The 17946-nt window shown below is 47.0% G+C and overlaps 1 protein-coding gene across 1 annotated transcript in view; it reads left to right on the top strand.

The window, feature by feature from the left end:
• Positions 1-17946, top strand: part of ME3 (malic enzyme 3) — a 130326-nt gene that overhangs the window by 93689 nt on the left and 18691 nt on the right. The window contains exons 5-6 of the mRNA XM_054164774.1: positions 286-447; positions 4305-4408. Coding sequence (XP_054020749.1) covers positions 286-447; positions 4305-4408 — 266 coding nt within the window. The remainder of the gene's footprint in view (positions 1-285; positions 448-4304; positions 4409-17946) is intronic.

The following is a 17946-nucleotide window of genomic DNA, read 5'->3' on the forward strand; positions in this document are numbered from 1 at the left end:
CAGAACACTGTGCTGCTTGGGCTCTGCTGCAAGTGCACTGAAGTGTTGGCAAGTGGAGCTGCTGGTCTCTCACGCTGTGAGCATCTGCCCATCAACCATACTGTCTCTACCCCCAAATGCTGACATCTCTGTCACCAACAGCTGGTTACCATGGCCTCATGTAGAAGGAGCAAATATCCACTGCACAATGCAACTGCAAAATTACACTGGTGTGAAGACAGTGGAGCTGGTTTTGATTCTAGGGCTTTGGCAACGTCATGTAACAGTCTCTCCTGATCCTCCTAGGCTATCGTGGTGACAGACGGAGAGAGGATTCTCGGCTTAGGAGATCTGGGAAGTTATGGCATGGGTATCCCGGTGGGGAAGCTTGCCTTGTACACAGCTTGTGGTGGAGTTCACCCACAACAATGTCTCCCTGTCCTGCTGGATGTTGGCACAGACAATGAGGTAAGACTTATGTTTTCCTATAAGTCTGTCAGAGGGCAGAAGGGATTGAGCTAAATGCTTATCTGAGACAGTTCCCTAAGAGTGGATGCAAAGCCAGGGACATCCAAGATGAGACGATGGCTAGACAGCACTGCAGGGATGTGGGCAAGTTTCATTCCTATTTGATGCTCAAGAAACTGTTGCTCTTAGGGGGTAACTGAAATAAACACTGAATAGCTGCAGGGTCCCCTGGTGAGAAGTCTCAAAGTGTTGCCAGTTGGAGCCGAAGGTTCAGCTCCACCCTTTGGCGTAGCAAGGTGAGCTGAAAGATTTTGTACAGGAAATCCCAGATTTATTCTTCCTCTGGTAATTAGGAGAGAGCAGGCAGATAGTCTGCAGAGACATGACTTTATTCCAGAAGAAGGAGAATCCCTGGTGGGTGGTTTGGGAGTGATTAATTTCAGTGTATTGCCAATTGCACACTTTACTGCACATGATAACCAGACAAGAGGGCTCCATCTGTTTGCAGATTTTTGCCTTATGACTCTGGCACAGAAAGGCTGAAGTGCAACATTCTAGCAGTGCCAGAATGGACATCTGCGAGGAAGTCCTTTGTAAAATGAACATCCTATAGCTGTTTGTGATGGCCTGGCCTTGTGCATTTCTGGAGAGTGTACTTGTGCCTCACTTGACCCCAAGCACACCAAGCACGTGTTTCTTGAGAGAAGAAACAGACCTGGGGCATAAGGGCTCCGAGTTTGTGTCTGAAGACAAAATAGTCCTGACATTTGCAGACATCCCTGTGCTCACTGGAAAGCTAGACTTTTATGTTCCATTTCTGTTCCAGCTCCAAGTGTTTCACACGTGGAACACTTGAGAAGAATGAAAGCAAAATCAGTGGCCACAGACGACACCTGGGATGATATTCCCAATTACCTCTTGTGTCTCTGGTCCCAGGATTATTCTATGCCTTTAGTACAGAGGTCTCTCATGGACTGATGGAATATAGGATGTACTCTGCCTGATCTGTGGTCTTCCCTGAAAAGTGGGAGCTGTTGGGTTTGGACCCTCTGAGGCTAAGGCAGGACATAAGACTCAGTCTGTCACTTCTTGGAATTTCCAATCAATAGAGCATTGTACTTTGAGTCTTTCATCTCTTCCTTCACCTTCATCTCTTCCTACTCTTCCATGCTGGTCTGCCTGCCACTGAGTGTGTGCATGCTCTAAGCCCTCCAGCTGAAGCTCCCCTCCAGAGGGACCTGGATGTAAGCACTTCCCTTGCCATGAGAAGCTTCTGACCATGCATGATCATTCTTATCTCAGCATCCAGGGGACATTAAAGTCCAAAGTAGTACCAATGATCTTTAGGCATCTCCAAGGGTCAGATGGTGTCAGAGAAAGGGACTCAACAGAGTCACTTGGCCACTTTGCTTCTGCCCAAGTTCAAGTAACTAGCTTATGTGTCCAAGAACTTCTCTGTGGAGGCAATTTCCACATCTGGGATTAAGATACAGCAGTTGCCCTTTTCCAGCAATATGAACAATGTATTTCCTCACAGTATAAAGAATTGGTTTGAATGGCTTTCTTATCTGCATAAACCCAGCTCAACTGAACCCTGATGTCAAGGGTTAGGGCTGGGCTGACCACTAAATAAGTGACAGATGCTCTCTATTAACCCCTCTCCCTTCTCAAAGGGAAGAGAAAGAGAATAGGGAGAAAAAGTTAGGAATTGGGAGCTAAAACTAATGAAAATAGTAACAATAAAATGAAATCTATTAAAATATATACAAAACCAAGATCAAGCCTAAGCCTCTTGATGGCAATGAGTCACCATCACCACTGATGCTGTGGCAGGCACTGGGGAAGTCACAGACTCAGTAGCAGATAGAAGCTGGATTCAGGAACTCAGGGGTCAGGATCAAAGGCAGAATGAAAAGAGTCCTCCTTGCATGCCAGCCACTGAAGAAGAGACTTGACCCTTGTGAGTGCTCAGCTTATACCAAATACAACATCCATGGAATGGAGTACCTCACTGGTCAGTTTAGGGTGACTTGTCCTGTCCACTCCTCCCAAACCAGTACACAAGGTCTGCACACCAGTCCTTGGTGCTACCTCTAAGCATGGAGCATTATCACTACTAGCAGCAGACGCTGTGTGAAACAAGCCGTGAGCTTCATCATGGGCAGTTATTTAGAAGAGACAGACCTGAAACGTAGTCACCAAACAGAACTTCTTCTGTTCTAAGTCAAACCAGGACACCTAAGCCTGTCCTAGGAGCATTCTGCCACTTGAGTAAACTTATTTGTCAGTACAGAAATAAGACACCTCTTTTAGGCACTGATCCTGTTCATCCCAGGCTGCCAGTCTATGGTGAGCCTAGAGTGAGTGTCGCTAACGGAGAGGCCTCAGGCAAGTGGAGTAAATGTACCAGCTGAGTTACCTTCTTAGCATTGGTGCCCAGCCTTTCTGACAGCTCAGAATGCTCTGTGTACTCTTTCAACAAATTAGTCTTGTCTGAGCTTATAATCTCTCAGCTTGCCTGTGAGAGAGCTTCATGCTCCATGACCCAGCCTCAGAGCACATGGTGCTATAGGAGCAACCAGGCAAGTCCTGCAAATGGGCTTGCTCTGTGCTTCATGGCCCTGAAGAGTTAATGTGTCAAACTCAGAGGAAAACCTCTTTCATCTTTCTACAGGAAAAGAGCTGTGGCTATATAAACAGATGTGGCTGTGGCATACCCAGCAAGATGCAGGGCCCATGTGGCAGCAGGGCAATAGGCTGGAGAAGGCTCATCCCCTTCTCATGTGAATGATTCAGTTCCTGAAACTGGAAGGGAAGTAGAGCTGCTTTGCAGTGACTCAGGGAGGTGCTGGCCCACCTGTCTCCTGCCACTGTTTGTCCTGTGATTTTCCCCCAGACACGTCCTATTTCCATGCTGACACAGGCCTTTGGGGGTAGCTTAGGGATCCTAACTGATGGAACCAACCTGGGACTGGTTCTATTTTCCTAACAGGAGGCAGCAAAGAAACTAACCTGTTGTATGAAAATACCTGCCTTGACACCTACACATAACTGAGGGGAGTGCTAGGTAGGTGCAGGGCTTGGGAACCTCTTGGAATCTGGTCAACTCAGGGCTGTCACTTAAAGGCCTAAATGACACCTGGCAAGGTACTTCAGGTGATCTTCATTGCTCAAAGTGCTGTTTATGGTCAAGAGCTTTCCTGGTAATCTTACTGCTGAACAAACAGTAAACACTCCCCATACAAGACAAGTTCTATCCAGTAGGCAGGAGGCACTGTCTCAGGAAGTCTTGGTAGAGCTGTTTCAGTACCTGAAGGGGACCTGCAAGAAGGATGGGGAAGAGTCTGTTTACAAAGGCCTGCAGTGACAGGATAAGGGATAATGGCTTTAGGATGAAGAAGAGCAGATTTAGGTTGGATGTTAGGAACAAGTTTTTTACTGAGAGGGTCGTGGAACACTGGAACAGGTTGCCCAGGGAGGTGGTTGAGATATTCAAGGTGAAGCCCAACGGGGCCCTGGGCAACCTGATCTAACTGGGGATGTCCCTGCTGGCTGCAGGGAGGTCAGACTGGATGACCTTTGGAGGTCCCTTCTGGCCTGGACCATTCTGTGAGTCTATGACTCTGGGGATATGGAACTCCATGTCCTGTGGCAGTCAAGAAGCATGACATCCCTCTGACTCCATCTACATGAAAAGATAGTCCATAGATCCTTACGGAAACACTCGTCTCGGGAAGAGCTGCATAGTAAGTACAATTAATACAACCACAACAGACAAACTTTTTGGGTAGGCTGGGACATAAATCTCTGTCCATCCATGGAAGAGAAGCTGTCAACAGAATTGCTTTGTGTCCTAGGCTCTCCTGAGTGATCCACTCTATATTGGACTGAAACACAAGAGGGTTCGTGGGAAACAGTACGACGAGCTGATTGATGAGTTTATGCAGGCAGTTACCAACAAGTAAGTGGGATGTGAGCATGGCTCCTCTGGGCTGCTTCCACTGCAGAGCAAACTGCAACTCCTGAAATAAATATTAGTGTAATTGATCATCCAAGCAAAGAAAGGGCATTGAAATGCAAGTCTCCTGGGTGGGCTGCAAATTACTCTTTTCTGTGTCAAAAATATTTGTCTTCAGAGAACTGAAATGGGACTGATTATTTACAAGCATTTCCTGTCCATGTAGGCCAGAGGTGTCAAATGTATGCCCTGTGGGCTGTATCTGGCCTCCATCACACATTTCTGAGCCTCATTCAGCAGGGGCAGAATCTAAACTTTGGGTTGTTTGTATTTTGTAAAGGAAGTTCCTGTCTTTCAGCATCTGAAGGGGATCATCTGACTGGAAAGGGCGTGTTACTCCACACGGTGATGTCTGTGTGACTCTGCAGACTGCCTGGCTGCTGCTTTGTTAAGAGTAGGAGCTTCCTTGCTGGCATTTAAGTCTGCAGAGTGAGAAGGCCAGGATTGTAAGCATTGTGTTTTTAATGGTGAGACAGACCAAGTGCATATTTACATTCTTACACGGGGGGTGAGTCAGGAGGGCTGTGATGCAGCAGAGGAGCAGAGTGACAACCTCAGCTCTGTTAGGTGCAGCTTTGTGCTGCATTGAGTTCCTCTTTCTGGAAATAAAAAACAGAAGAAAGTATATTAATATCTCCATGACTGTCTGGAGAGGTTACCATGAGAATGAAAGTTAGAACAGCTGTTAAAGGGACAAAAGAAGAATATGAAAGCCCCAAGCTCCTGCGTTGGGTTTGTCTGTCTTTGCTAAAGCAGCAGATGATACTGATAGAGTAGCAGAGAGCTGCAGCCTGCACGTGATTTATAGGCTGCTGCCCATCTTTTGTTCACCGCTGAAGGGGCTATGTTAGATCTTCCCTCTTCCTGTGTCTCCAGCTGGCTGCATGCATGTGTGTGTTCCTCCATAAATGGAAAGGAGTGGCTGGTACGTTTGTCATCAGCTCACAGTTCATCCTGTACCCTCGAGGGAGGAGCTGTCACATCCAGTGTCTAAGGACAGCACCGAGAAGCAAGTCTTCACAGATGGTCTGTCTGCCCAGATGGCTAGCAAATAGAGACTGACATGATGAAGATCCAGCATGTCATTCAGTCACAGCTGATGAACCAAGTTTTGAGAGAAATCAGTGTGTCATGGAGAGTTTCAGGAACTGTTGATGTGGTGACTGTGCAGCAATGCTGCTAATACAGGAGTGTCTCCTTTGCTGTTCGGCAGCGTGTCCTGTGCCATGACCAGCAAGCACATCAACCCACCCAGCTGCCTCCTTACTGTGTGAGGACTTGCTAGTGCTATAGCTCCTGTGTCTGTGGGTATGAACACAATACCACTGCCTTGCCTGATGGATCAAAAATACCCAAGGATGAGTGCAGAGGAGATGATTTTTTGTTTGGGCTCTGGTTTGTCCTTTGTGTTTGCTAGGAAAGCCTGACTGAGGTGGAAGTCAGTGACAGTGTAGTAGTATGTTAGAAACTTGTGAGTTTTCTTGGGGGGAGGGAATTTTGTGGAAGCTAGAAAGTGGGTAAGAAACAGCTAGGAATCACAAGAAGCTCTACAAGGAGGAAAGATTTAAGAGCTGTCAGAGCTGATTTGCAGGGGTTTGATTGTTTGATTGTAGTCCCTAATACCTCAAGGAAACAGTCCTGCTTCCTTCTGGCCAGGACACCACAGGGATATTGCAGTGTTGGTGTTGATGATAGAATGGGAACAATAGAATGAGAACCCAGATGATGGTTTCAGCCACCACAAATTTGTCTCTGAGATTTATGCTTGTGGTGTTGAATGCAAAGCTCATAGCACCCCACCGGTCCTGCCAGGTCAGTGACGGCGCCGGAGAGACAGTTTGCCTCTTCTGTGCTTGATGCTGCAGAGGAAGGGTTGGCTGCTTTTTTCTTGTGTTTAGTTTACATGAGCTAATCTCTGTATTGAAGGGAGAAGACATTCAGCCATGAAACAATGAACTCTTATCTTGTGAGGAGGTGATGTCATGTCTAATGTTTTCATCCAAGGAGTGGGAATCAAGTTCCTGAGGCCCCTGCCCCAGCTTTTGTATTTCTCTTAGCCATGCTGAATTGTTCAACATAGCCCTAAAAAGGTATTTTTACTAAGTGGGGCTGGGAAATTCCACTTTGCACTTCTCTGTTCACATCTGTAAAGTATTTGGAGATCCTTGAGTGAAAGGAGCTATTACCATATCATGTCATCTTGACCACCAGCATGCTTTAAGGCGTTGTTGGAGTGTGCTCCTCCGTGAGCTCTGGGCTGGTGAATAGTCCTGCTATCAGCCTGGGCTTAGCAAACCTGCATGAAAGAGCTTCATTTACTCTCAGATTTCCACTGGAATGACTGGATGCAAGCCAGTAGGAGCTCTCACTTCTGTTAAGAAAGGAAGCAGAAATTGTTCAGAAGGTCAAGAACATGCTGCTTTATTGTAGCCTGCTTCCACGTGTGAGGAAACCTGTGAGTACAAACTGCTGTGATCCTCAGCCTGCTGTGGTTTCTTGTGCAAGACCATGGTGCCACAGCCAAATTCCGTTATTTGGTGAAGATTTCTGGGGGTTGACACAGATGTGTTGCAGTTTGAGGGTTCCTTCAGCTTGACATTCATGCAGAAAGTCTGTCTGCTTCCTGAGGGTACTTCAGCTTTTCATGGAAGCCATTTGTCAGTTTCACTGCAGGAGCGCCTCCCACCCTGTCAAATCACTGCTTGCTCGAGGGACCTTTGTCATTGAAGTGGAATGTGTCAGAGCCCACAAGAAAGCCAGGGGAGTGGAGATTTACTTTTCTAATGCAATACTAATATCAAACAGATGTCAAATTTCTCCAGTTGGAGACCCCTAGAGTCAGCAGAAAGGGCTCCTGGTCTCATAATAGCCATCTAGTAATGAAATGAGCAGTGTGTCAGAGGCTTCAGAGTTAGCACTTACAGTGTTTTGAAATAAAGTCAACTCCTGGGCAATTTTAGAAAGAAAAGCCCTTTTCTGAAACAGCTGGAGGAATGCCTGTGTTTGCCTGCTGTCTAGATTACCATTCATTGCTCTTTCACCTAAAACACATAAAATGACTGAGCTCTTCAAGAAGGGCTCAAGGCTATGTGTTTTGCTCCTCTTGGGAGGCAACTGTGTACAAAATTTGGCCCATTGAGCCTAGCCTATGACTGAATGAAGCAGCCTGACAAATTGCTGTGTTCTCACAATGAGTAATATGTTTTGTATGCAGAAGTACACTGCTTCAGTTTTCCCTCTCCTCTGTTACCATGGCAAAGGACAAGTCAGCCTTACTCTTGAACTGGTGCATTTTTGTAGGCTGCACCTAAAGTGTCCAAGGATGATAATGAGAGTCCTGTCCTATCCTATCCTATCCTATCCTATCCTATCCTATCCTATCCTATCCTATCCTATCCTATCCTATCCTATCCTATCCTATCCTATCCTATCCTATCCTATCCTATCCTATCCTAACCCACAGAATTTCTGGAGCTTGCCTTTAGGACCAAATTCAGGTAGAAATCAAAATGTCATGGGAGATGTGTTGTGCTGGACACATGCTCTGGGCTCTGGAGGGCTTCAGCCCAGCATCTGCAGTAACAATATGCACCAATGCTCAGACTCTCTTTCAAAGCTAACTACTGGAAAGGTCCATGACCTGGCTCTCTGGCATGGCTTTCTAAACCCAGGACCCAGAATTCCAGATTGTGCACTGGCTACAATACAAAAAGCCACAGGTTTTGGCAAAGCTCCATTCTGTTGGCTCAAAGCACACTCTCTAGCATAAGAGGAACATCATTTTTGTCTCAGTCATGACAACCATCACGACTGCTACATCTGCTGGAGCAGTCACAGCCTCTGACGTGGATCCTTGGGTCCAGCTTTTCACTGTGCTGTGTTTAACTGGGCACTCAATGAAACTTACTCACCACATTTCCATTTCAAAACAAAGCAAGGTATGATCATGTTTTCTAACTGACCTCTTCATCTCTCCTTTTAACACTACTAAAACTATTTAGTGAGTGATATAGATACTGCTGTTAAGTCACATCATGGTACTGAGTGAGATTTTGAAGGGAGGGTTTCAGTGGACTCAGAACCAGAAGGTTAACTTTTATTTTTAATGACCAGAATTTTGTTTTCATTGTCATTTTTTAAAGGGAAAACTTGCCTTCCACTTAGCTATGTGGAAGTCTTAAAAGTCAAAGGCTTCTTCCAGTGTTAAGGGTAACATCTGTCTGCAGCCTGTAAGCACACAAGTGTTGCAAGCTCTCCTTGTAAACAATGGTGACTTGCCTGGCCCCATGCCTCCAAGTAGTAAACTTGTCTTCTTGTTGTCTCTTTACCTGTTTGGGTTTCTTCTCCTTGGCCAGAAACACATGAAAATATGCAAACAGTGCAGTCCTGCATTAAGATTTCCCATGCATGAATGACAGTAGGAAAGCCCCAGCCTTCAGGAAGCAGTTGTGCCTTTGTGTAGCCTGCCTGTTGCAAAGAGCCCAACAGCACAGCTGCCACTTGGGCTGTCAGCAGACTCAGAGGTGGGAAGGAACTGGATCTGCAATAGCAGAACTGAGCCTTGCAGCTCTTTTCCATGAGATGAACAAAGGTAATTTTTCCCCTCTAAGTCCCCTCTGAGCTTGGCACCAGTGTCTGCTTATTTAAGATTGCTGGTTCTGTCTCTATTTCTCATGTAGATGAAAGCACACCTTGTTTGGTGCCTTGAGCCAGCCTTGGTATCAGATGGGACAAGAGCCTAGTTTTCTCCCTCTCTTGCTTGTGAAAACTCAGTTTGCAAAGACCTCGTGGAAACAACTTGCCTTTCTCTCTCTGAATGCCTCAGCTGGCCTCTTGAGGAGGTGCCTGACCAGATTTGCCTCTAAATTGTGTCCAGGAATTGTGTAGCAAAGTAGAATAGAATAGAATAGAATAGAATAGAATAGAATAGAATAGAATAGAATAGAATAGAATAGAATAGAATAGAATAGACCAGACCAGGTTGGAAGAGACCTTCGAGATCATCGAGTCCAACCTATCATCCAACACCACCTAATCAACTAACCCATGGCACCAAGCACCCCATCAAGTCTCCTCCTGAACACCTCCAGTGATGGTGACTCCACCACCTCCTCAGGCAGCCCATTCCAGTGGGCAATCACTCTCTCTGTGTAGAAGTACTGCTGGGTCTGACCAAGAGCCTGCCAAGGATCAGTCTAACGGTGAGAATGGCCTTGGGAGGCTGGCCAGATTCAGATTCTGGTGTTGTTTAACATCCTGGAGTGGTTTTCCAACCCCAAATGCCAACCATTTGCCAAGCATGACTTGTTCTGATGATGGACTCCTCTGTGGAAAATGCACTTTGGTTGCTGGTGCATCAAGCAACAGTATTTCGGTATGGATTCACCTTGGCACAGCATGAGCAAACCAACCTGGTTCTTGCTGTATTAGTATGCAGTTATATATACATAGAATACATAGAATAAACCAGGTTGGAAGAGACCTTCAAGATCATCGCGTCCAACCCATCACCAATCCAACACCGCCCAAGCAACTAACCCACAGCACCAAGCACCCTGTCAAGTCTTCTCCTAAAAACCTCCAGTGATGGCGACTCCACCACCTCCCCAGGCAGCCCATTCCAATGGGCAATCACTCTCTCTGTATAGAACTTTTTTCTAACATCCAGCCTGAACCTCCCCTGGCGCAGCCTGAGACTGTGTCCTCTTGTTCTGGTACTGCTTGCCTGGGAGAAGAGACCAACATCTGTCTGTCTACAACCTCCCTTCAGGTAGTTGTAGAGAGTAATAAGGTCACCCCTGAGTCTCCTCTTCTCCAGGATAAGCAACCCCAGCTCCCTCAGCCTCTCCTCGTAGGGCTTATGTTCCAAACCCCTCACCAACTTTGTTGCTCTTCTCTGGACTCGTTCCAGCAAGTCAACCTCCTTCCTAAACTGAGGGGCCCAGAACTGGACACAGTACTCGAGGTGCGGCCTAACCAGTGCAGTGTACAGGGGCAGAATGACCTCCCTGCTCCTGCTGGCCACACTGTTCCTGATGCAGGCCAGGATGCCATTGGCCCTCTTAGCTGCCTGGGCACACTGCAGGCTCATGTTCAGTCTACCGTCGACCAGCACCCCCAGGTCCCTCTCAGCCTGACTGCTCTCCAGCCACTCTGACCCCAGCCTGTAGCTCTGCATGGGGTTGCTGTGGCCAATGTGCAGAACCCGGCACATCATAGAATCAGTCAGGGTTGGAAGGGACCACAAGGATCATCTAGTTCCAACCCCCCTGCCATGGGCAGGGACACCCCACACTAGATCAGGCTGGCCAGAGCCTCAGCCAGCCTGGGCTTGAACACCTCCAGGGATGGGGCCTCAACCACCTCCCTGGACAACCCATTCCAGGGCTTCACCACTCTCATGGGGAAGAACTTCCTCCTCACCTCCAGCCTGAATCTCCCCACCTCCAGCTTCATTCCATTCCCCCCAGTCCTATCACTACCTAATATCCTGAGCAGTCCCTCCCCAGCCTTCTTGTAGCCCCCTTCAGATCCTGGAAGGCCACAATTAGGTCACCTCGGAGTCTTCTCTTCTCCAGACTGAACAGCCCCAACTCCTTCAGTCTGTCCTCACAGGAGAGGTGCTCCAGCCCTCTGCTGATCCTCCTGGCCCTGCTCTGGACACCTTCCAGCACCTCCAGATCCCTCTTGTAATAGGGGCTCCAGAACTGGAGGCAGTACTGCAGGTGGGGTCTCCCCAGAGCTGAGCAGAGGGGGAGAATCCCCTCCCTTGCCCTGCTGGCCACACTTCTCTTGCTGCAGCCCAGGATCTGATTGGCTTTCTGGGCTGCAAGTGCACACTGAGAGCTCCTGGTGAGCCTCTCCTCCCCCAGCACCCCCAAGTCTCTCTCCTCAGGGCTGCTTTCCAGCCAGTCCCTGCCCAGCCTGGATTTGTGCCTGGGATTGCCTCGACCCAGCTGCAGGACCCTGCCCTTGGTCTTGTATGAATATCCCAAGGACAAGGGCAAGAAAATTTGGTTCTTCTATGCCTGTTTTTTATTTAAGTAGGAGTTGTAGTGCATCAAAGCAGATTCCTTATATCATGAATGACTGAAAGCTGTGCTATGAATTGCTAAATTCAGACAAGGAGTGGAGCCTCCTGCCTGTGGTTCTTTCCATAACGAAACTAGATCTTCTAGAAGGTTTTGGGATTTTTTTCATACAATTAGGAATGTTCTGTACTTCCTGCCCATGGTGAACAAAAATCCCCTTTTGAAACTGGTTAGCAAAAGCACTGCACAGGTCCTCAGGCCACCCTAGAAGTTCTGACTTGTGCAGTTTTGGTCAGATGCTTCTCAAATGGTAAATGCTGCCTCATGAATTTTTTCCTCACTGATCTCATTGCTTATAATGAGGCTGGATGAATTCAGAGGTACATACAATGAGGACAGAAGAGCCAAGTTGCATAATGAGATTGTTCAGGCAGTTGAAAAGTCTCTTCTATGAAAAAGCTGAAAGTAATGTCATCATCCCTCCCTCTTCTGGGATTCAGGCTCCTTTGTTGCACACTGCGTGCTCATCCGAGAGAGCTCATCCTCTGCGTGGGGAAACTGACTTCCCTAACAGCATCCTTCCTGTCAGCACAGCCCAGAGACTCCATGGAGCTGGAACTTAGGTTCTATCAACCCAGGCTGATAGCAACAGTACCAGAACAGCACTCCAGTGATGAACACCATGTGAATCCTATGCTCCTTTGTTTCCCAGGCAACAGAATCAGCTCTTAATAAAGATTTTGGGGTGGTAACGTTGTACAACAGGCCTGTAATATTGTACATGTTTAGCCCCTAGAGTCATCCTTCAAGAGGGTGGCAGTTTTAATTTGCTAGGCAAGATCTGAAGATCAGATTAAAATGAGCAATGGGACCATTGTGTAAAGCAGTTCCCAGTGAGGCTGTTTTACAGGAAGGCGTTTGCCAGGTATGGGAGGGAAATTCAGCTCATTGTTACTCATGGCACAGGCCCCCAAAACATGCAGATAATGAGGCAGAAAGATAAGCTTTACCAGGGAAGACTAGTGGGTTTTTCTCTTTTCTTTCTTATGAGGAAGAACTGGCAAAGTTCATTATTCTGTCTCCAGCTCTAGAAAAGGGCTCAATTAATTGCAGAGGTGTAAAGAACAGGGTCCTCAGATGGTGCTCTGGCAGCCAACAACGAACCGGAGATACGGTGATGGTGTCTAATAATTACTCTTGTAGTGTCACCAGTTAGAAGAAAGAGAGGAACTGCTTGAGAGAGGAATTAGATTCAATATTTTACCTGAAAAAAATGGAGCCTGCTCACATACAGCCTGCAGCAAAGGATATCAGAGTTTGCACCTGACATTAACCTGCCATGGAACAAACCAGGACTGCAGAGCTGGGCTTGTAGCTCCAAAAGGTTTCATTTTGTGCTGAGAAGTGTGAATATATTGCAGTGCTGATGGGTGGCTGGTAAGACATTTTTCTGGCTGACCCTTTGTTGTTAGAGGCTTTCCCCCTTTCTATTCAGGATGTCATCATTATTTCGAAACTGCCTCTGGGAGAGAGGTACAGAAATGAAGTGTCCCAACACCATTTCCCACAGCCTGCAAAGATAAGCATTACTTGTGCTAAGGGGAAAGTTCCAGTTTCACCAGACAGTGAAGGACTGCCAGACAGCCCAAGAGATGCACACTGCATTGTACCCAAGAACAGGAACAGATCTGAATCAGGTCAAAATCCAAGACCTTTCTGTTTGGAAAGAGGTTCAGGGAGGACTGGGGAATGGATGAAACCAAGCTGGATTCTTTTGATATGCTCTTCCAATGTACCTTGTCAGTCTGAAATCCTGATAGTCTACATCTGAGCTTTCCTTTCAGATAAAGACAGTTAGATCCCAGGTGTCCCACAGCTAATGTCCTAGGTGCCAGGATGATAGAAGGCTCTAGAGGAGAGTCATTGACAGTCAGGAGACAACCTTAGCTGGCCATGCCTTTCCTGGACTGGAAAACATTCAGTCCTGATGTGACCTGCTGCTCTTGGCTTCAGATTCTTCTTCATGCTCTGAGCTGAAAGTTAGGAGACAAGTCACATGGATTGGTAGAAGCATGGAAGAATCTGTGAGAACTGGCAGCAAGCCAAGCAGGCTGACCTCAGGCCTCTTCCTATCACAGCAGTTTGCAAGATCTCTCTGCAGGGCCACTCTCAGTTATAGCCACACGTAAGGATATTTAAATGTGGCAGAAATCTCCAGCAAGCCCTGCTCAAATGTTCATGCTTTCTTAAAAGAGGCACATTGAACCTGCAGACACCAAACACCTGTGTACTGACAGGGACTGCATCATAGCACATGTCACAAGCCAAACTGCAGAGTCTCTTAGCTGCTTAAACAAAAGTATGCCTCAGTGAAAATTACTCCTCCAACAAGAAATCATTCATTCTGATTTCTTAGCAGGAATGACAGTGTTTCCAGTTAAGCACAATAATTGTACAAAATCAGCTATGTCTGAGCCCAGTTTTCATTTGACGATTGTTCAGATGGGGGGAGCTTGGACTGTAGATTTCATTCCATCCTGAAGTATTTCTGGGTACCCTGCTAGGGGACCACTTGGATACCTAATGCACAAGGGATGTAGCAAGGTAATTCCTACAGAGATGATCTACAAAGAAACTGCAGACTGTGATGGGCAGCAGAGCACTGCAGCTGAAAGGGTGATAAGCTAGTGACCTAGGGGGCATGATATATATTTAAGATGTGCCTAACCAGCTATGATAATTAGATGTCATTAGGTTATCTCTCCTAATTTGGGTGTCTAAAGTTAGACAGGTAGATTTAAGTTTGTCACCTTAGACCATCTTCACAGAGATTGTGGCGAAAAAGGCATCTCCAGAGGATTTCTCTGCTTCCATTTTATATTTAGAGTAGTTCAAAGAAGTTACTCTTGGTCATGCCTCTCTCCCCATGGCCTGAGGAAGCAGCCAGAGTTGTGTAGCTCAGCATTATTGTCTTGGTCCGGAGCTGGGAAGGAGATGTGGCTCTTTTGAATGTTCCCATGAGTGAAATTAAGACACAAACAAGGTCATATATCAAGGTGAGACTATTTATTAAAGAGAGAGAGAGTGGAGCAAACAGAGAAAGGGAGAGAGAGGGGGAGAGAGAATGGAGAAAGAGAGAGCAGGGGAAGGGCTGGGGAGGGGGTCAGCGAGAGATGTCCTGGGCTGCTGCCTCCAGTCTGAGATGTCCCCTGTGATGTTCCCCCCCAGGTAACTGGAGTAGCCCAGGTTCCTGGTTCATTCCTGGTAGCTCCACCTGGCTCACAGCCTTGTCACATTCCAGGGGATCTTTCCATGTGCCTCTAGGAGCCAGCGCTGAGCGGCCTCTGCCTCTCTTTGCTGTCCACTGCCCACCACCCCCCTGGGCAGTCGCTGTGTCTGTGGGCAGAGATGACTGATCCAGTGGATCTTCTCTTTGTTGAGACAGTTCTCAGTTCTTCATGTAATCTCCATGATCAAAAGGTGATTTGCATGTTCAAGAGGGGATTCCCTCAATTACAGCCAGCTTTTAGATATATAAAGGTACTGGAAGAAATCCCAGTCTGCGCTGTGTTTTCTTGGTTGAATTCCAGCACAAGTAGCAGCTCTTCGACCACCCTTTCCCTCTGCAGTAACAAGTAGCCTCCACCTTCTCTCCTAAACTGGGGATTTTTCAGCAGTGTAGCACATTAAAGCACTTCTGTGCTCCAGACCCAAGCTGGCCACGTTTTGCTTTTGGATGCTACCCAAATACTTTGTAGAGTGCTCTGAATTCCTTTGGGATGAAACAGGTTACACAAATCTTGAGTTGCTGTGCTCTGGAGGAAGGACAGTAGATCTGACTCATCATGTTGATACTCACAAGGGTGTCACTGCTAATGGCCCCAGCAGTTGTATTGTTCACATTCCGCTCTAAGTGTAACCTCTGGCTAGTCACGTCATTGTAGAGTGGAGCACTGTAGGCAGCCACCAAAGCACTGGTAGGAAAGAGCAGCAGGCATTAACTGCTGGGTTTCTGAGGTGGCTCAGTATATCCACTACCTAATTTGTGTTCCATTTCACTGACTTTGAGCAGCACACAGTCTTTAAAGTCCTCTCAATACACCAGTAAGGTGGGTAGTCTTTGAGGACTAGGATTTGAACACCATCCAGAGATTTCCATCTTTAATTGTGACTCTCACATGTTTTTCCTTTCATTTAAAGCATCAGGTCTTAGGGGCTCGCCGTGATCACTGTAGAACTTTACTGCTCATCTTATGCAAAGACTCGTGTAGGCTTCAGAATGTGGTTTACACTTTAAGAGCCCCATGAACATACTGCAGATGAAAAGACAATAATTCTTCATAAAACACCTCAGTGTGAAGATTTTGCATCCCAGCACTGTTCCATCATACTGAGGGGGATGAAGATAAATGAAGAGTTTATGGGCCACCATACTCCCCTTGTGCTCTGCTTAATGAAGCCAACATCAAAGATAGAAATGGACAGAAGTGAGTGCACTTTCTCGTGCTGCAGGCTGGGAATGTAAGGTGAGGAAAGAAGTCTGTGCTCCAAAAGTGCTCAGGTTAACAATGCTGCAAATGTGAGCCTGTAGTCAAGGCAAGCCTCCCACCTACTCATGTGCTCTTTGGAGCGCTGGTCACACGTGCACCGACGCTGTCTGAGATCAGTGATCTTGTTAAGCAAGAGAGTAATGGCACTGCCTCAGTGACACAAATAAATAACAGCATTGCTGTCAGGGAAAGGTTTCTGCAGCAACAGAGGCTGCTTAAAGCTTTGCTAGTTCTTTGCTGTGAGATCTAACAGATGTTTTGGATGGTGTGCCATCTCTCAGCCACGTTTTCCTTACACATCCAGTGGGCAAGAGGCTCACCCGTCAGACAGCTGACCTTCCCTTTTTGTCTGGAGTCTTTGCACAAATTTCTTGCAAATACAAAGTGTTGATTGTTGACCTCCAACACTTTACAGAGAGAGAGAGACCTGGGAATCTTAATCTGCTGGTTTTCAGAGTGTAACTCAGCATTCCAGAAGAAATTTTGATACTAGATGTTTCCTTGATAGCTGCCAGAATCTGCAGCGGGGAGACATGCAGTGCATGAGCAGTCTATCCCTCCCCAGTGGAACTGGTAGTTCCCAGCACACTGGGGGCAACTTAAAAGCATCTTATAACAGGAAGCACCAAATTTCAGTAGACTTCAGGGGCCACTGAACCATGCAATGTGGCCTGTCATACAGGGTGCAGGAAAGTCACAGAACCATTGGGAGCAGCTGTCCAGGCCGTTGTCTAGGGCTTCTTTCCCCTTGAAGTAAGGCAAGCTGGAATTTTGCCACCTGGAGCATCTAGCTCCTGATGAGTTTCAAAGCCTTTGGTCCCCTGGAAAATCCATGCTTAAAGCTCCATACCCAGGGTGAGAACAGTGGTGCAGCTACAACAGGGATATGGCACAGGGCTCTTTTATTACTCCTCTCAGCACAAGAAGCAAGACAAGACGTTGCTGCCAATATGAGCAGTCATGCTACCTACATCTGCCTACCCAGAGAGGGCTCACTAGCCACTGCAGAGTGGGGAGCAAGGTGGACATGCCCCATTTCTCTGCTCTTTGGTGACAGGAGCAGTGGCCCTTCTCTCTGGAGATGACACTGCATTGCAGACCCCATGAGAATGTTTCCACAGGTTCTGTGTCCCTGAGTCAAAAAAGACTCCACTCATCTAACTGTTCATTGAAATGTTTTCAAATCTTAAGCATAGGATGTCGGGAGACTTAACTGGAGTGAGGCACTGAGTTCAAGCTGAGCTTTTTGTGTTTAAGAGAGTTATACAGATCTCTGAAATCATTCACAGAATTATGGACTGTTTGGGGGTGAAAGGGATCTTTAAAGACCATCTGGTCCTAGGCCCCTGCAGTGAGGAGTGTCACCTTTAACTGCTCAGAGCCCCATCCAGCCTGACCTGGAATACCTTCAGGGATGGGGCATCTCTGGCAATCTGTTCCAGTGTTTCACTACCCTCACTGTACACAAATTCTTCTTTCTATATAGTTTGAATCTCCCCTCTCAGTTTAAAATCACAGTCCCTTGTACTGTAGCAACAGGCCCTGCTGAGATGTCTGTCCCCATCGTGATGCTTCTCGACCAGCAAGCGCAGAGAAGGTGAATCAAGTGTAAGCACCAACCCTCCTGGCTTTTTGAGAGCAGAGGGTTTATGAAGTGAGAGTTTCTCATGATGGACACATAAAGGAGCACCATGCATGGGGTTCTCATTGTCTCTTTGCTGACAGACATTCTGGAAATGGAAAATAATGATAATAAAAACCTCAGGGCCTGACTGCCCACAGTGTGAGTGCCAAGCAAAGAGCTTTGCAGGACAGGAGCCACGCTTCTCAAATGGAGCAAGTTTTGTTCTGTATCAGTTTCTAGTGCAAAGCAGGGATGCCCCAACCTCAAATTTCAGTG

The sequence above is a fragment of the Dryobates pubescens genome, chromosome 10 (assembly GCF_014839835.1).
Source record: "Dryobates pubescens isolate bDryPub1 chromosome 10, bDryPub1.pri, whole genome shotgun sequence".
Lineage (NCBI taxonomy): Eukaryota > Metazoa > Chordata > Aves > Piciformes > Picidae > Dryobates > Dryobates pubescens.